At 45.1% G+C, this 20,490-nt stretch overlaps 1 protein-coding gene across 3 annotated transcripts in view; it reads right to left on the reverse strand.

The window, feature by feature from the left end:
• Positions 1 to 20,490, reverse strand: part of DTWD1 (DTW domain containing 1) — a 56,304-nt gene that overhangs the window by 11,314 nt on the left and 24,500 nt on the right. For all 3 annotated transcript variants that reach the window (XM_082254048.1, XM_082254046.1, XM_082254047.1), the window contains one exon: positions 16,585 to 16,834. In XM_082254048.1, the coding sequence (XP_082110174.1) occupies positions 16,585 to 16,834 (250 nt within the window). The remainder of the gene's footprint in view (positions 1 to 16,584; positions 16,835 to 20,490) is intronic.

The following is a 20,490-nucleotide window of genomic DNA, read 5'->3' on the forward strand; positions in this document are numbered from 1 at the left end:
TCCATCACAGCCTCCCCCTCAGACCCCGGGGGGTCCAAGGATGAGCGGGACCCTGAAAAGGGCACGCTCGCAGCAGCAGCAGCCATATCCCCATCTGAATCAGAAGAAAGAGACAACCTGGGCCTCTTTCTCGCAGCACGTTCAGACATCAGCATTTCCATATTTGCCACCAAAGTCGCCACCACAGCAGCCAGATCGGGTCGCAGCGGGGCCACAGGAGAACTGGGGCCCCCCACTAAAGCTGGAGGAAACTTGCTTTCCTGAGAATCCATTGCTCAAGTTATCAGAACAAACTACAGTGCAATACAAAGTACTGTCCCCTTTAAGAAACGCTGCGGTGTGTGCAGCCCACCGCTACTGCAACTGTGATAAAAGACCCCCAAAGGAGAAAAGAAACTGAGCCAGAAGCGATAGCACAGAGGGAAATTGAGAGTGATAACCTGCAGAGCTCGCAGAGCGTTGCTACCAATGTCCTGCTGCTGATGGAAAGGAAGCGCTGCTGGAGTAGGCTGGACTATATGCCAGACCCTGGGAAAATGGCTGGCCCATAGGGATGCATTGGAGGCTACGCCAAAATGGCCACCGACATGCGGCCGGACCGATCGTTCCACTGTCCACAAAATGGCGGTGAATGGCGCCAAAATAACATGCAGGATCGCCCCAGAGGAGCTACACATGTTAGCCCATATTAAAGATGGCGGACCGCGCGAAAATTCGCCGCTGCGGTCGCCGCACAATCAGAAACGTCTGCACCCCCAACAATGCACCTAAGTGACACAGGGATAGGGACCCCCGGGCACACACAGTATCTGCACAAGCGATCCCCACAGGGATCGCACAGGGAGTCACACAGGCACAGACATGGGGAACACACAGCAACACAGACTGCCACCCCAGACAGAGGCCCCACACAGAAGAACTTACCTGTACCAGATGGCGTGGGAAGCCTCTAAGCACGGAAAGCCTCTGTCCTCATCTGACAGGGAGTGCCGTGAGCCAGGGACATGACGCTGCAGCACCGCAGACGAGTCCTGTGAGGTAGCCACCTCACGGCTGCATCCCTGTAGCGAACAGGGATGGGTCGTTCGTAATGCCAGGGCGAACCATAGCTGAACGCTCGATGGTGGGCTGGGGGTCCATCTGACCCTTCTGCTCTGGAGAACCAGGGCGGTCAGTCCGAATCCCAGCGCATGATCCATCTTCATCCGAAGAGAAGACTAACACTAGAAGCTGACAAAATAAACAGCTAGTAAAGTAAGAGAAAAAACTGACATTTTCAAAGAAAATCAAATAAAAGATTAGAAAGGCTGAGACTGAAGCCCCAGCACAAGGTAAGCCTGACTATTCCTGACGCTAGGCAGATTAAAACGGAGTTGGGAGTGGTGATGCAGGGGGGGTATTGACCAGATGGGACAGCCCCCATGGGTGTGTATATGCTAATGCCTTTTGTCTTTGGACTAAGTTTATTTGCCTAGCTATTCCTGCGGATGCGAAGACAATACCCAACAGTGATGACTTAGCGGCGGCGTCGGAGGACGTAAGAGAAAAATCTATTTTTAAAAGTTTAGAAATATGCACGTCTGCAGGCTGTAACTGATGCTGTTGAAAAGTCAAAAAAGAACACTGCAAAAACATGTACAGTACAGTGGTGATATCTTCTTTATAGAATCACTGCCTCTTGAAATCCACTATAGTCTGTGTCCTCATGCTTTTATTGGAGTTTGCATTCAAATACCAGTCCCTCATACTGCTTGGCAAAATAGTGCTTATAGGAGTCTGTGATAGGTTCTAGAACCATTGTATTTGAACTTATGGAACTAGTTAGAGATTTTCACTTTTCATAAGAAACATGTATTATAATAGGAAGACCATTTCGGGTGACTACCTCTTGAAGCTCATCAAGAGAATGCCAAGAGTGTGCAAAGCAGTAATCAAAGCAAAAGGTGGCTACTTTGAAGAACCTTGAATATGACATATTTTCAGTTGTTTCACACTTATTTGTTATGTATATAATTCCACGTGTTAATTCATAGTTTTGATGCCTTCAGTGTGAATCTACAATTTTCATACTCATGAAAATAAAGAAAACTCTTTGAATGAGAAGGTGTGTCCAAACTTTTGGTCTGTACTGTATATTCACTAAGAGGATACAGTAATTCCAGCACAAGTGGATGAAAAATCATTAATGGACAGGGTTTTCAAAATGTGATGGACATACCCGAACATTTGGAGGACTTTTTTAAAAATGTATTTTAATTTTGCATCTTTTCATTTAGTTATGTTTTTTTATTTTTGGTTGCACATGATGATAAGATTGGGGTAACCATCTACATGGATTGACTTGATAAAACACAGTGGACCAACACCAGCAAATTACATGGTTACCCAAATCATCACTGACTGTGGAAACTTCACACGGGACCTCATGCAACTTGGATTCTGTGCCTCTCCACTCTTACTCCACACTCTGGGACCTTGATTTCCAAATGAAATGCAATATTTTCCACAGGCTGCGATGATTTAGGGAGCCATGTCATCTGCTGGTGTTGGTCCACTGTGTTTTATAAGGTTCAAAGTCAGCACAGCCCTCTATCAGGAAATGCTAGAGCACTTCATGCTTCCCTATGCTGACCAGCTTAATGGAGATACCGATTTCAGTTTCCAGCAGGAATTGGCACCTGCCCACACTGCCAAAAGTACTAATACAGGCGGTCCCCTGGATATAAACATGATAGGGACTGTAGGTTTGTTTTCTAAGTCAAATTTGTTTGTAAGCTGGAACAGGTACATTTTTTAAGTTTAGCTCCAGCCAAAATAATAATGTTTACGTTTTTTGGATAGCAAAGGGAAGGGTTAACATCCATGTACCATTTGTTTTGCTGTCTGTACCCCTGTTCAAAAGATTTCACCTCACTTTCTGTCCCTATGACAACTGTATTTTGAAAATTTTGGGTTGTTCTGCAAACAAGGTTTGGTGATAAAGCTTCAGTGGAGACCCCTTTTTCCCACGAGAACTCTTACAGGAGTGAATTTTCCTTCCTAGGACTAGATTTATCCTCACTTCCTGTTGTCTCTCTCCGTTTGTAAGTCGGATGTTTGTAACCCGGGGACCGCCTGTACCTGGTTTAATGATCATGGTATCACTGTGCTTGATTGGCCAGCAAACACGCCTGGCCTAAACCCCATAGAGAATCTGTGGGGTATTGTCAAGAGGAAGATGGGAGACACCAGACAAGCTGAAGGCTGCTATCAAAGCAACCTGGGCTTCCATAACACCTCAGCAGTGCCCAGGAGGATCGCTTCCATGCCACGCCGCATTGATGCAGTAATTTATGTAAAAAGGAGCCCCGACCAAGTATTGAGTGTATACTATGCTGCACATGGACATACTTTTCAGCAAGCCAACATTTCTGTATTTAAAATTATTATTTTTTTTTTTATTAGTCTTATGTAATATTCTAATTTTCTGAGATACTGAGTTTTGGGTTTTTATTAGCTGTAAGCAAAAATCATCAAACTTATAAGAAATAACTGCTTGAAATATATCACTGTGTGTAATAAACCTACATAATTTATGAGTTTCACTTTTTGAATTGAATTACTGAAATAAATTAACTTTTTGATGATAATCTAATTTTATGAGATGCACCTGTATAGGGCTGACAATGCTGACCTGTCCTTTGCCTAGCTTTCATGCTGATCCAGCAAATCCAATACTTTCTAAACCAATGACCTGGAGGACAAGTGTGCAGATCAGGAGTTTATTCTTACATTCCTTGTGGCATATTTATTCTGAGTCAGTAACCTTTTGAAGTTAGTAACAGCACCTAGCATTTTCAAAAGGAGGGCAGCAATGTCAGTCTCCCTATTGGGCTTTTAATGCAGCACTGGACATTTTATTTGGTGCGGAAAAGTTAAATCTAGAAATGAAAACTTCCCATCTCGTTTATGCACCCTTCTTTATTTCATCTGCTGAAATAATACTAATTTTGGCTGGCTAAAAAGCAATAACTTGCTTGTTTGGGGAAATTCTTACACGAGTATGGCCAAAAATGACCACTGAGGACTACAACTGAGTATTGCAAGAAATCACTAGGATGTCAGAAATGCTTGTAATGGTTCTTGTAGACTGCATTGTGAGTGGAACAGAGTAATAAACCATTTCTAAATGATCAGGTGTTAGCACAGTTAATGCCCGTACACACGATACGAAAATCGGAAGTGAAATTTCGTCTGATGAACGATCTGCCGATTTTCAGATTGTTAGTATAGGGCTTTCGACAGCCAATTACGAATTTTCGGACGACAAAAACTGGATGTGCAGGCTATAAAATTTTAAATTGTACGTCAACACAACATCCGATTTTCGTTTAAATAGTACAGTTTTCGTCTGAAAAAAATCGTAAGAGCAAGACTAGGCATGCTCAGAAATGAAAGAACACATACAAAACAATTCAACACATGACATAACTTCTGAAGTTAAATTCTGTCATACGGAAATTTTCGTATGAAAGTAACCTCTTCACTTTCGACATGAGACTAGCATGCAACAAAAAATGGATGACAGATCGTGTGTACGAGGCTTTAGATTGCAGATAGATTCTGATGGGTGGTGCTGGTTGCAAACTTAAAACTGGGTGTTCCTAATTACCAGATATGGACATAATTGTGTCACCTGTTGTACTCCTTGAATGCCTGGATAAAAAAAAAACAAAAGGCTTTTGGCAGGAGAGATAAAATACAATCCAACTCCTTCTGCTAGTACTTTGGGAAAAGGTCATGCGACAGATGGTCATAAAAACGAAAACACAAGACTATCACTTTCTATTTTGCCTGATTTCAACGTAGGTGCATTTATATGTAAATTACATTGAAGATTAAAGAACTTTGCTTTAATACAACCTGTAGACTACTTAGTAATTCTTTAAATAGTTCTAAAGTGCTTACAACATTTTTGCTATGTAATGCTTTGTCACAGAATCTGAAAAATTAAATACATCTGGTTAAAAAAACAGTAAATAGCAGATGTTGAACGTATCCCTTGTTTTTACATATGTAGGGCAGGATGTGAAAATAAATCACTGTTCCTTATGATGAATAATTTATTTCGGCACTCCTTTTGATGATTTCATTTTTGTTATTTGTATATTTCCAATACAGATGTAACCATCACTCCCAATCTCATCACAATATGTAAAACATGTTCATATAATTTATGGCAAATAAAACAGCATATCACTGTATGCTAGGAAAACAAACACATGCTTTTGAAATTCTTTCTTGCTAAACCATAGCTGTCCCTCCCGCTTTTGTCAGATTTTACCCACCAAGTATATAGCATTGACCCCCTTTTAAATGATCAAGAAACAGTTCCATGAATTCAGTCAGTTTTTTTTTTTTATGTATTTGAAACATGCAATCAAAGTCCCAGTTCAAATCGTATTTTTGCAGAAATGCACAGCCAGGCACGCAAGGTGCGCTGCGGTGCCAATTATTCTGGATGACATCTCAGCAAATCTTCAGGAAGATAATGTGCATTGCTAAAAACTATTGCATGCACTATTTTCTAACAGCACACCACAATGCACATCAGTGAAGTTCTTTGTGTTGCGCAGAAACAGATGCTCCTTGGACATCACATGCCATTCCCACTGAATTGTAGTGCATTATACCAGAAATGTGCATTACCATAAAAACTTGGTGTGAATAGGACCTAAAACTAAGGGTACAAAGCCTGTGCCCCACAAAGTCCCCTAATGTCCAACCTGTCACGGTGCTCGCTGCCAAATCACTTCTTTGATTAACTAGTTCCCATCCGCGCTACAGCCTATATACGGCTGCAGCGCGGACTCGAATTTTCGGGAGGCCGTTTTTAAACAGATCGTGGGGAATGGCCAATCACAGCGGCCATTCACCACGTGATCGGATCATCCAATGAGAGATGATCTCATATGTAAACATATGAGATCATCTCTCATCGCCGGCGCTCCTTCCTCACACGGAGCCTGCAGTGTGAGGAAGGAGGGAGAGCTGCACAGCGCCAGGGACAAAGAGACATGTAATCAGGGCACTGATCACCAGTGCCCTGATTACTAAAAGGTAAAAAACATACACAGTGTCCCCCCATTAGTGCCCACAGTGCCCGCCATCAGTGTCCCCCATCAATGCCCACAATCAGTGCCCATAGTGCTGCCAGTCAGTGCCCATCAGTGCCTGCTCATCTAGGCACTGATAAGCACTGACTGGCAGCACTATGGGCACTGATGGTGCTGCCCATCAGTGCTCATCAGTGCTGCCCATCAGTGCTCATCAGTGCCACCCGTCAGTGTCCATCAGTGCCATCCGCCAGTGCCCATCAGTGCCGCCTCTCAGTGCCCATCAGTGCCGCCCACCAGTGCCGCCTCTCAGTGCCCAGCAGTACCACCTCAGTGCCCAGCAGTGCCACCTCTCAGTGCCCAGCAGTGCCGCCTATCAGTGCTCATCAGTGCCGCCTATCAGTGCCACCTATTAGTGCCGCCTATCAGTGCCACCTATTAGTGCCGCCTATCAGTGCTCATCATTGCGGCATATTAGTACCTCCTCATCAGTGCCACCTCATCAGTGCTCATCAGTGCAGCCTATCAGTGCCCATCAGTGCCGCCTCATCAGCGCCCTTCAGTGAAGGAGAAAAATTTATTTTCAAAATTTACTCACAGAAAATAAGAAAAACTTCTTTTTTTTTTTTTTTCAAAATTTTCTGTCTTTATTCTTTTTTTTGTAAAAAATAAAAAACCCAGAGATGATTAAATACCACCAAAAGAAAGCTCTATTTGTGTGAAAAAAAATGATAAAAATTTCAAATGGGTACAGTGTAGCATGACCGCGCAATTGTCAGTCAAAGTGTGACAGCGCTGAAAGCTGAAAATTGGCCTGGATGGGAAGGGTGTTTAAGTGCACAGTAGGCAAGTGGTTAATGACATGCAATGACCGAATTCTGAGCAAATTTAAAAAGGGGGGAAAAATGTACTTGGGTACACCTTCATGGGGTTAAAATAATATACAGTAAATTATCAGTGCAACCAACTAGTGACAAACCAGAAATAATATTTGAAACAGCAAAATAATGCTGGTGCAAGTAAGTGTACAAATAACAGTGCAATAATCCGGGAGGAAACACAAATGTGTAACACCTCACAAATAATATGCAAATACCTATAAAAGTACTGCACCAGAAATACTTAATCAATATAAAACAGGTGATAAAATGGTGTATTAAATATCAAAGGTGTCTAAAATAAAGTCCATAAGTGTCCAAATAGAAGTGAAAAATTGAAGCTCCCAACAAAATGGTGAAGAAATCCTAGAAAGAAATACTTCACAAATCTGTCTGCATTGCGTGCACCGCTGAGTGCCGCTAAATGTGAGTATTTTTCACTATACCTAATAAAGACATTTGTATTCAGACGGAGAGCACTATATATGTCCCCTTTGTTTTATATATACACCGATTTCTGAGTTTGATTGAAGTTCATCCATCCCCACCTGATTGATCTATATTGGGCTGACCAAGAGAGTTAGGAGAGGTTATCTCCAGGTTGCTGCAGCTGATACATGCGATCTTTGACCCTTTATGGGTCTGTGGCTAAGGTGAGAGACCAATCTAGCTGGTGGTGGGATATATGCACAGCGGTGTTTGTGAAGTATTTCTTTCTAGGATTTCTTCACCATTTTGTTGGGAGCTTCAATTTTTCACTTCTATTTGGACACTTATGGACTTTATTTTAGATACCTTTGATATTTAAAACACCATTTTATCACCTGTTTTATATTGATTAAGTATTTCTGGCGCAGCACTTTTATAGGTATTTACCTTCATGGGGTTGCCTCTGCCTTCCCCCCTGTTTTTTGAAGCATAAGCACTGTTTTTAAAAACAATGCAATTCAATTCAGGGACGCTGGCCCTTCAAATATTCCTGTTCATCTTTGAGCAGGTAGGAATGGGCCAATAGGATTTAATAGAATTTTCTGGAAGCATGGGGGCTCAATATATAAGGGGCCCACCACCACAGGTATCTTGCTGCTGGTCAAAGGATTGCTATTAAGAGCTATAAGCAATCACAATAAGCGTATTTTGATTGGTTTGCGCAAAAGTTATTGCATATACAAACTAGGGGAAAGATTTGTCATTTTTTTAAATGTATTTTTTTACTAGTAATGGCAGCGATCTGCGATTTTTAGCAGGACTGTAACATTGCGGCTGACAGATCAGACCCCTAACTGAAATTTTGACACTTTTGGGGGGACCAGTGACATTACTACAGTAATCAGTGCTAAAAATATGCACTGTTACTGTAATAATGACATTGGCAGGGAAGGGGTTAACCTAGGGGTGATCATAGGGTTAAGTGTGAGCCTAGGGGAGTGTTTGCTAACTGTGTGGGGTTTGGGCTTGTGAAATGATCATGGAGACCTGTGATCCTATATAGAAGGATCACAGGCGCTCTGTGATCATTTCAGAGAGAAGGTCAGCAAGCTGTGTTTACCGTACTTCTCTCTCAGCGGGAGGGATTGTGGATGGCCGGCAGCAATCGGTGGCACTGGTCCCATGCATCACCATCCCCGCTGCCTAGTTGGGGCAGAAGCGTGCTGCCGGCGGCACGCGTTTGCCTCCCAGCACTAGGCGTGCGACCGACGTAGGGTACGTTGGTTCGTGCAGGAGAGGCTGCCTGCTGCAGTAGGCAGGCAGCATGACTCTGGAGAACAAAATGGCGGTCATTGCAATATTTTTTGTCACGCGGTATTTGCACAGCGGTCTTTAAAACGCCATTTTTTGGGAAAAATTACGAAAAATCCAATTTCACTGCATTTTAAAAAAACTAAACAGTAAAGTTAGCCCATTTTTTTTTGTATAAATGTGAAAGATGATTTCACGCCGAGTAAATAGATACCGAACATGTTACGGTTTAAAATTGCGCACACCCGTGGAATGGCGACAAACTACAGTCAATAGAAATCTCAATAGGCGACGCTTTAAAATTTTTTAACGGTTACCAGTTTAGAGTTAGAGTGTAGCTCTTTTTTTTTTTTTTACACTATTGCTCACACGGTTCTGCTATGTAGGACCGTTGATCTCTGTTCTTACACTAGTAGCCACAGCCAATCACAGTTAGAAACACGCCCCTAGGGACACACTTAACCCCTCCCTCTCAAAAAAGTTAACTCCTTCACTACCAGTGTCATTTTACAGTAACAGTGCATATGTATAGCACTGATTACTGCAGTAATGTCACTGGTAACCCCATAAGTGTCAAAAATGTCAGTCAAGGGTCCGATCTGTCCGCCGCAATGTCGCAGTCCCACAAATAAAAAATCGCAGATCGCTTTTTGCGATTTTTTTTAACCAAACATATGTAGCAGAAAACAAATTGGCCTAAAATGTTAAAAAAACTGAATTTTTGTAAAATCTTACCTGTAAAATTCCTTTCTCTGAGTCCTCCGACAGTCGCCGCCACTTCATATTTGTCACTATGGGGTTAATGACCTTTGCTCCGTAGGAGTAGCTAGGCAACAGAATATGTCAATATTAAAGCTTTTAACATATCCCACCCCCAGGGGGTGGTCCCCTCAGTCAATAACCTCCTACTTCCTGTATCCATACCTCAGTTTCAGTGGAATAGCAGTAGAGTATACAACCAAACCCCAAAAGAGGGGCGGCGACTGTCGGAGGACTCAGAGAAAGGAATTTTACAGGTAAGATTTTACAAAAATTCCGTTTTCTCTTACGTCCTCCAACAGTCGCCGCCACTTCATATTCGTCACTATGGGGACGTCCCAAAGCAGTGCAAACATGAGGGGTGGGAAACGCAGCCGCGCCTAAGGCAACGCCGTCTCCACATCAGAGAAAGGAACCTTACCAAAGGAAGGAAACCAGCTGGGTAGCATGAAAAAAACTTGCTCAACAGGAGCAACAACCCAGGAAAAAAGCAAATAACCTAGGGATAAAAATATATCCCAAACAGCCAAGGGCCCAAAACAAGGGACCCTAAAGAACTGTCGCACTAAGAACCTTGCGGCCAAAGGAAGCATCTGCCGATGCCTGAACATCCACCTTGTAGAACTTTGAGAAGGTGTGAACGGACGACCGAGTCCAGGATCATTCCCATTACACACCTGGGCCACAGAAGCCCGATGGTGACAGGCCCAAGACGTACTCAGAGATCTGGCAGAGTGCGCCTTCACAGGCATAGGAGGAACTTTTCCCTTCAAAGCATATGCCTGTTCAATGGTCTGTCTGATCCATTTGGCGATGGTAGAACCCGACGCCGCCATGCCCTTCCGAGGACCCTCTGGAAGAACAAATAAGGAATCTGACTTGCGAAAAGATTCAGTCGATTTCAGGTAAACCCTGATCGCCCAAACAACATCCAGGGAGTGTAAATCCACCTCCTTCGGATGTTTGGGCTTCACGCAGAGCGAAGGCAAGACAATGTCCTCATTGAGGTGAAATTCCGAAATCCTCTTCGGAAGAAAAGAAGGGTTAGGTCGCAAGACCACCTTATCCAAGTGAACGACCAGATACGGAGACCTGCAGGACAAAGCTGCCAGCTCCGACACCCTGCGAGCCGAAGTGATCGCCACCAAAAAGGCGACCTTTTTGGACAACATAGCCAACGAGATCCTCCTGATCTGTTCAAAAGGAGCATGTTGTAACACGGACAGAACAAGATTCAAGTCCCAAGGAGGCAGAGGTTCCCTCCTAGGAGGGACCAGATGATGTCGCACCCCTTGAACAAAAGTGCTAACCAAGGAGTTAAGACACCACAGGACGTTGAAAAAGAATGGCCAATGCAGATACCTGACCCTTGATCGTAGCCAGCGCCAAACGCTGGTCAACACCCGTTTGAAGGAAGGACAACACCCTAGACACCGAGTACGTACGAGGTGAATACCCCCTGGACTCACACCAGGCAAAATAGGCCTTCCAAGTACGGTAATAGACCTTCCCCGAGGAAGACTTCCTCGCGTTGATCAAGGTGTGAATGACCTCAGGGGAGAGGCCCCTATCCTTCAGGACCTTGGTTTCAACAGCCAGGCCGTCAAAGCCAGCGACTGTAAAGCAGGATGGAATATCGGTCCTTGAGACAGGAGGAGATCCTCTCGAAGAGGCAGACGCCACGGCGCGTCGATCGCCAGATTTACGAGGTCCGCGTACCAGGACCGGCGAGGCCAGTCCGGTGCCACAAGAATCACCGCGTGCGGTTCCGAGTTTAACCTGCGAAGGAACCAGCAGTTGAATCGGTGGAAATGCGTACATCAGTCGGTACTGATGCCACGGAGCTACCAACGCGTCTGACGCGTCTGCCCGAGGATCGCGCGTCCTTGCCACGAACCTTCCCACCTTGTTGTTCAGACGAGACGCGAACAGGTCCACCTCCGGAAGACCCCACTTCGCCCACAACATCTGGAAGACATCCGGGTGAAGGGACCATTCCCCCTGGTCCAGGGTCTGGCGACTCAGATAATCCGCCTGCCAGTTCTCCACCCCCGGAATGTGAAACGCTGTTATTGCCGGGACGTGCGTCTCGGCCCAAGACAGAATGTCGGCCACCTCCCGAGCCGCTCGGGCACTCCTGGTGCCCCCTTGGTGGTTGATGTAGGCCACCGCTGTGGCATTGTCCGTCTGCACCCGAACCGGACGGCCCCGCAGCCTGTCCGTCCAACGTCGAAGGCAGAGATTTATCGCTCGCAATTCCAGAATGTTGATCGGGAGGGAGGATTCCTCCTCCGACCAAGTTCCCTGGGCGGACAGAACGCCCAGAACACCACCCCAGCCCGACAGGCTGGCATCCGTGGTGATCACCGTCCATGAGAGAGGACGAAAAGACTTGCCCCCCGACATAGTCGGGGACTGGAGCCACCACAGAAGATCCCTTCTGGTGCGATGACTCAATGAAATCTGGAGTTCCAGAGATTGCGGTCGCCCGTCCCACCTGGACAGGATCTCCGCTTGGAGACCCCGCGTGTGAAACTGGGCGAAGGGAATCGCCTCGAAGGCCGAGACCATCAATCCCAGGCTCCGCATGCACGTCCGGAGGGACGAGCACGGAACGTCCCGGAGGGACCTGACTTCCTCCTGAAGAGTCCTGAGTTTGTCGTCCGGTAGGAAGACCTTCGCCTGGACCGAGTCCAGGATCATTCCCAGGTAGGGAAGACGAACCGACGGACACAGCGTCGATTTTGGAAAATTTATCGTCCAACCAAACTCCTGAAGAGTCTGCGTCGTGATGGACAGGTCCTTCACCAGACCCTGGCTGGTCGCAGACCGAACCAGAATGTCGTCCAGATACCCCAGGACAAAGATGCCCTGGGCTCTCAACAAAGCCAGAACCGGTGCAAGCACCTTGGTGAATACCCGTGGAGCCGAAGCGAGACCAAAAGGTAACGCCACGAATTGGTAGTGATCCTCCACAATGGCGAATCGAAGGTACCTCTGGTGACCCTCGAAAATCGGGATGTGAAGGTACGCATCCTTCAAGTCGATGGAGGCCATGAACTCCCCCGGAACCAGGGCAGCCACCACCGACCGCAGGGATTCCATGCGGAACTTGCGAACCCGCATAAAGCGGTTCAGAGCTTTCAAGTCCAGAATTGGACGTACCTTGCCCTCCTTCCTGGGCACGGTGAACAGATTGGAATAGAATCCCCGAAATCTGTCCCAATAAGGCACCGGAACCACCACTCCCTGAGCCCGCAGGTCCCGCACCGCCAGGTGCAGATCCTGCAAACGCTCCGGAGACAGTTGAAGATTTGAGGGAAAAAATCTGCTCTCCGGCCAAGAGAGAAACTCGATCTTGTAGCCAGACCGAACGATTTCCTGAACCCACCTGTCCCGAACACGGGCCAGCCAAGGTTGAAGAAAACCGAGCAAGCGTCCCCCCACCCCAGAACTGGGTGAGGGCGCCCCTTCAGGCCGCATTGTTATGGGCAGCGGATCCGGACTGGCCGGACTTCTGCTTACCTGTCCACGGCTTCTTTTGGGAGCCTTGACCTTTGAATGGCTTGCCCTTATAGTGCGACCGAAAGGCACGAAAGGACCCCTGAGAGGGCCGAAAAGAGGCATGCTTTTTACCTTGAGCGCCCTTAGCCTTGTGGGATTAGGGCAACAGCGTGCTCTTACCACCCGTGATCCCCTTTATCAGTGTATCCAAGGACTCGCCAAAAAGGCGAGATCCATCATAGGGCAGATTGGACAAGGTCTTGCGCGAAGATTGGTCCACAGACCAACACTTCAACCAAACCAGGCGGCGAGACAACACCGCCACACTGTGCACACGTGCAGCCACCGGTACTATATCCAAGTCCGCATCACACAAATACTTGACACCCTGATGGATTTGATCCACCATGGCCAACGTCGCCGGTGGGGCAGAATCAGCCACCAGGACGCGTCTAAGCACCTGCGTCCAATTCGCGACAGCCTGGGCTGCCATAAGTGAAGCAAAAAGAGCTTTTAGCATAGAGCCAGTAATAGAATAAGTATGACGAGCAAGAGACTCCAGTCTCCTGTCCGTGGCATCCCGGAACACCGGGGTATCTTCTGCAGGAACCGCAGTGGACTTATTCAAAACCGCTATCGCGTGATCCACCGGAGGTGGCACACACCAACGCTCATCAGTAGCGGGCGTGAAAGGATAACGCAGCTTGAACCTACTTGGCACCGCAAAAGGCTTGCGTATATATTGCCCCATTGTTCCTTAACAGCGCGCTGAAAATCATCAGTGCAGGGAAAAACCTGCGATGTCTTGCGCCTTTTCTGCATCCCATAAGCGGCCAGGGCAGCAGGAGGACATGGTTCATCCTGTAAGCGCAGTGTCTGTTTGATAGAAGCAACCAATTCATCCATGAGTGCAAGCTCTTCAGATGAGCCAGGGGGAGAATTATCAACCCCTTCAAACTCTGCCTCCCCTTCAGACCCCACAAGATCCAGGGAGGAACGGGACCCCGATAAGGAGACCCCAGCCATGGCAGCCCCATCACCCTTACCCTCTGAATCAGAGGAAATTGAAACTCTGGGCCGTTTAGTGGATTGAGCAGCCACAAGCATTTGCACCTGAGCAGCAAGGTTAGCCACAACCGTAGCCAAATCACCCCCTGGGGGGGACACAGCAGTCCCTTGGCCTCCCACCAAGGTGGCAGGGAATTTGCTTTCCTGAGAATCCATGCCCCCAAGTATGTGGAAGAATAAAGGGTTAACTGCCCCTTTAAAAAGCGCGGCGAGCGCAGCCCACCGCACACACACACCAGCACAAGCCGACCCCCACAGGGAAAAAGTACAACTCAGGCAAGGATACAGGGATAGAGAGGTAAAAACCTGGAGAGACCGCTGCTGCCTCGATCGGTGCGCCCAGGGAAGAGGAAGTGATGTCACGCAGGGCGCTCTATTAAAGCCTATGGAAGGCTACAAAAAAATGTCCGCCTGCAGTGCTAACATGCGGCCGGAGCGAGCTCCGCCAAAATGGTGGCGTTTGGCGCCGAAACGCCGCTCCTCAAAACACAGTGAAACCGCCAAAAACACATGCAGTAAAGTAAAATAATGGCGGACCGCCGCAGCGGTCGCCGCAAATGTGCATAACACGATACAATCATGCCCCGCAGCACACAGCCTGTCACACAGTAATACACAGCACATAATCTGACACAGAACAGTGCAGCATAGCCCCCCTCCTTGCAGCCCACAGAATGCAGCCAAGCAGACAGGGAGACCAAACAGTGTGAACAGAGGCAGGGTTTCACAGTCCCAGACTGACACCCCCCAAACAGACAGTTCCCCACACAGATACACTTACCTTCTAAATGGCGTGGGGAACCCGCACAAGCGAACAAGCCACTGTACATGGGACAGGGAGAGTCGCAGTCAGGACGCAGGAGAATTGCGGTGCGAAACCGCATGGCGTCCAGTGAGGTAGCCACCTCACCATAGCATCCCTGCATCGAACAGGGATGGGTCGTTCAGAGTGCCAGGAAAAGTACCTGACTGAACGCTCGATGGCAGGCTGGGAAGCCACTGACCCACAACCTGCGAGCAGGGGAATCAGCCCGAGACCCAGCCCGCACGATCCTCTTCATCAGAAGACCTAACTAACGCTGACAAAAGTAACAGCTAAGTAAAGAGAGAGAAAAAAACTCAAAATCAAAAAAGAAGAGAAAGGCTGAGACAAAATGCCCCAGCATAGAGACATCCAGCTACTCCTGACAAGCTAGACATTGAAACTGAGGTATGGATACAGGAAGTAGGAGGTTATTGACTGAGGGGACCACCCCCTGGGGGTGGGATATGTTAAAAGCTTTAATATTGACATATTCTGTTGCCTAGCTACTCCTACGGAGCAAAGGTCATTAACCCAATAGTGACGAATATGAAGTGGCGGCGACTGTCGGAGGACGTAAGAGAAATTTTGATTTTTACATTTTTTTGGGCAATTTGATATAAAAAAAATGTGAAAAATATTGTTATTTTTGCAAAACTGACGCTCTTTTTTGTTTATAGCGCATGATCAAAAAAAATTAAAAAATCGCACAGGTGATCGAATACCACCAAAAGAAAGCTCTGTTTGTGGGAAAAAAAGGACATTAAATACGTTTAGGTACAGCGTTGCACGACCGCGCACTTGTCCGTTAAAGTCACGCAGTGCCGAATCGCAAAATAGGCCCTGGTCAGGAAGGGGGTAAAATCTTCCGGGGCTTAAGTGGTTAAAGATACAGTTTGCCAATTTTTTTCTACCTGCAGGCAGCTGCTTCTGCTAAAACATCTGTGCTATATCCACTTCACAACCACTGATTACTGCCCTGATGATTGTCTTCTGGCGCTGTGAAGGGTAACAGCAGCAGCTCCTAATCAGGAAAACTGCACCGCTTGCCACCCCTCCTGCCTCCTCCACCATTTATAGAACTTGTCTTCCTACAATCCTATGATACATTGCATTCTGTGAATGGAGAAGAAGTTGAAGGACGACATCTACTCCGCCTATTCACAGAACTACATGTGACATGTGAGTGTAACACAATTATAAAGATGAATTCCATAAACCGCAAAAGAGACAAGGGAGTGGGTGAGCCGTGCAACTTCCCTACACAGCACAGCTCAAAACAGTATATGGGGGTTCTGAAGTGGGCACAGCATGGAGGATTTTGAGAAGGAGCCGCCGCCTGCAGATAACAGGATACACATTACAAATACCTAGTTGTGTATGGTGCTGTATTCCAAATGAAAAAAAAAAAAGCGATTTTTGTACTTCCTGTAAAAATCCTTTTCTTAGAATCCCTTGAGGAACACTGCTCCTTCCCCTATGCTGGTAGCCATTGTTGTTTTTTTGTACTGCATAGCAGGCAAGTTATAAGAAGGTTATTTCCTCTAAGGGCTGGCTCCCTAGTTTTGTGCCTAGTGTCTAATCCTACTGGAAACGGCACTATAACCCATGATTCATGAAGTACCACATCACTTAACAGACCATAGATATAAAACAAACACACTACATACCATAGATGTATATAAAACACACACTACACATAGTGTCAGTGTCAGTCCACATTATATAATTTTTATACCTTGAAGTCGTTCATCTGATATGATTTTGTTAGTCTGATTCCATGTGCTGTCAATAAATACAACTTTCTTCAAACAATCTATATTCTCGCTTTCCATCCCTGCATCTTTGTCAATGCCAATTTCCTGGCTTTCTAGCTTTGAACGTTTGAGAGATGGTTCATAGTCTTCTTTAGGACTGCTCTGGCCAGCCAGGTATTTCAGGCTCTCTCGGATAGAGACAGAATTTGGACTTGGGAACACCAGAATTACCTGGAAAATGATGCATAGTTATTTATTTATAAAAACCTTGGAAGACATGCCAAAATTTTTCAAAAAAACATATCTGCAGTGGGGTTTGTTTTCCTGGTGGCATGTGTAAGCCAAATCTTGGAGACGATCATCACTTTAAGCAGAACTCAACCCAAAAGAGGAAGTTCTTAAAGTGCTCCTCCCCTGCCACATTTGACATGCTATTATTTGGGGAGGGGGAAGCAGGTACCTAGTTTTGATAGGTACCTGCCCCCACTTCTGCTTTAATTGTCTAGGCTAGATTTCCTTGCCTCCTCACTCCCCGCAGTCTTTTGGGGGCATGTCACAGGTTCCAGAAGACTGCGGAGCCATTTACAAAGTGAAGCGTGGCTCGCACATGCACAGTGGGCAGCTAGCTGTGAAGCCGCAAACAGCACAGGTGGCTGCCAACAGTTATGATGGTGATGCCAGAAACCCGAAGGCTAGTGAAGAACTGGCCCCGTTGAGGACAACCCTGGATAGGTAAGTGTCCTTTTATTAAAAGTCAGCAGCTACAGAATTTCCAACTGCTAGCTTTTAATTTTCTTTCCCCCAAAGTAAACAACCTCTTTAAAACTTTGTGGAGGTAAAACAGAAGCTCACTGCAATGCTCATTGACACCCATACCAAGTTTAGGACCCGTGGCTGACCTATAATGGCCACTTGAATCAGGACCACTCCCTACTTTCAGTGTAATCACACATTGCTTGATGTGGATGTTGATGCTTGGTACTCTCTGTACCCTTGTACCCCTTTTTCTTTGTTTCCTTTTCTATATCCCAATTTCCTCTTTTTATGCTTGTTCTTTTCCTCTTCCTTTCTTCCTGTTCATTTCTTGTATCTCTCTTTATTCGTCCCCCCTTATCCAGACTTTATTGTCCAAGTCATGAGCAAATTCATTTATCCCCTCCCTTCTATACCGGGGCACTTTATGACTGTCACTGAGGAGTCCCCACAGGATTTGTAGCTTTACCGTTTCCTACTTTTACACATAATTGCATTTCCTTTGGAGGTATGCTTTAAATTGCATCCATATTCTGGTACTGACGTCGGGTACTTTCTACGCCACCCTTGTTTTGGTGCACTTACATACCCATGGCGCAGCCGCATGCTACTGTTCTTTGTTGATTCAAAAAATCCAATTAAACTTGTGAAACAAAACAACTGCAGGCAAGAAGATTAATACAATGGGAGTTTTCCTACCTGCCAAAAAATGTATACCTCTTTCAGCCATTTTTTGTGATCCAAGCACCCATTCCAGAAACACAGCCAGTTCCCTAACCTACAGGGAAGTTAGGCATTACAGCTAGGTCACTGACTAACCCCCAGCCTGCTGACTGGACAAAGAAGGAGCAGCAGCACATTGATGCGGTGATCCTTATACTCTCTCCTTCTGTAAGCACGTGTACAGTGCTGGATCAGTTCTATGCAAAGTAATAGAGCCGATTGCCTCAGAGTGCTTACCCTCCCTCTTACAGTCTGAGCCTTGCTGTACAGATACTGTAATTACTCAAAATTAAAAGTACTTTTACAGGCTACGACACACACACACACACACACACACATATTACTAGAGTTCAACTTTAAAGTGTTAGTAAACTCAAATCAAAATAAGAAATATATTGCAGCTTACCAATCGATGTGGTGGCTGCATTAGTTTTTTTGGGAGGGTTTTTTCTCTCCATTTTTCACCTGGTGATCTGTCCAGTAACACCTCCTGTATTAAAGTGCCTCTGGATGAATGAGCACAGAGGGCATTAAATGTATTATAAGATTTAAATACACTGACAAATTGAAACCAAAAAGTTTTATATGAAGAAATAAAAGCTGATTACTTTGAGCACCCCTGTCAGTGGTAAATGGTTTGTCTCATCCTTGTAAACGGATACGTCCGGAGAGGAGCTTGTTTTTTTGAAAAACAACAGGCTTACTGACCAAATCACCAGATGAAAATAGAATTAAGCCTAAAAAAGAAAAACTAATGTTGTCATGACATCTAAAAATTGGTAAGCTGCAACATAATAAAAAGTTTGTTTTTGGGTTTAATACTGCCTTAACTCCTTAGCGGTAACCCCGAGCGTGGCTTGGGGTGGTTTTTTCATGCTACTATTGGTATCCCCGAGTCAAGCTCGGTGTAGATGTGCAGAGCCTGCAGCGGGGTTCCTTACCTTCTCCTGGCGATCCAGCGATGATCTCCCATTGCTGTGATCCCCGCCGTTCGTCCGACGCTCTGATGACTTCCTGGTTCCGTTCCCTGCAGCAGCAATGGTGCATGGGAGCGGAACTAGAAGGGAAATTCAAATGTTGCACAAAACACACACACATAAAAAGGAGGTGATACAGTGTAATCTGAGAGGATTACACTGTATCACCTTAGTATCAGAAAAATATCAAATATTATAAATTGTAAATTATAAATTATATTAATATATATATATATATATATATATATATATTATATAATATATTTTATATGTTATAATATATTTAAATTTTATAATATATTTATTTATTTATTTTTTATAATATATATATATATATATATATATATATATATATATATTATAAATATCAAAAAATCGTACCGCTTTTGGTACATAATTCCTGACATAATCATACCGTCAGGGAGTTTAAAGACATTATAAATCTAGTCTAATAAGGCCTTGTTCAACGTTGTGTTGAACTTGCAATTTATTTACATTACTTCTGGATAGATTGAGTTAGAACTGCCTATTAACTGCTTGCCGACTGTATAACCTAGCTAGCACCAAAACACAGGTTAGGCACGCATTTAACTCAGTGTCATTAGTACAGTGACAGTGTCTATTTTTAGCACTAATCATTGTATTAGTGTCATTGGTTCCCACAAAGTGTCAAAAGTGTCAGTTAGAAATTTAGTCAAGTGTAAACAGGCTCTAACACCTACCAAATGCTCCTATAGTGTTAGTATGAGCATTAGACTCGCTTTCATTTGCTTTAGTATGGGCTTTAAGACAGGCATTTTACAAGGAGTTAAAAAAGCTCCCCAAACGCCCTATGGGCAGTTCTGAAGAGGTTGACAAGCGTTAAGGCGCGTTAAAACTGCTCCACAAATGTCCATTTCATTATACTTAATAAGCTAATCTTAATGCCCTGCCAGAGCATTTGCGAAGTGTCATCATAGACTTTAATGGGAGGCGTTGAAAGGCTTTGAACGACCCCTGACTCGACATAAAGCTTTAATCTTGAAGCGACACAAAGCTAACGCTTCATGTTTTGATAGTGTGAACAGCACTATGTGCTGTCTATTGTATCTTGCGCATAGGCGTTTGAGGGGCGTTTTAACGCCTCTCAAACGCCTGCTTTAATGCCAGTGTGAACTCAGCCTTAGTGTCCGAGTGTCTGCTGCAAGATTGCAGTCTCGCTATAATTCCCTGATCGTCCGCCATTACTAGTAAAAAAAAACATTAAATAAAAACACAAGTTTCAGTATACATCCCATAGTTTTGTAGATGCTATAACTTTTACACAAACCAATTAATAGACACTTATTGGGATTTTTAAAAAAAAATATTTGTAGTAGAATACATACTGGCCTAAATTTAACAATACATATATATATATATATATATATATATATATATATATATATATATTTA

The sequence above is a fragment of the Pelophylax lessonae genome (genome assembly GCF_965119305.1).
Source record: "Pelophylax lessonae genome assembly, chromosome: 4".
Lineage (NCBI taxonomy): Eukaryota > Metazoa > Chordata > Amphibia > Anura > Ranidae > Pelophylax > Pelophylax lessonae.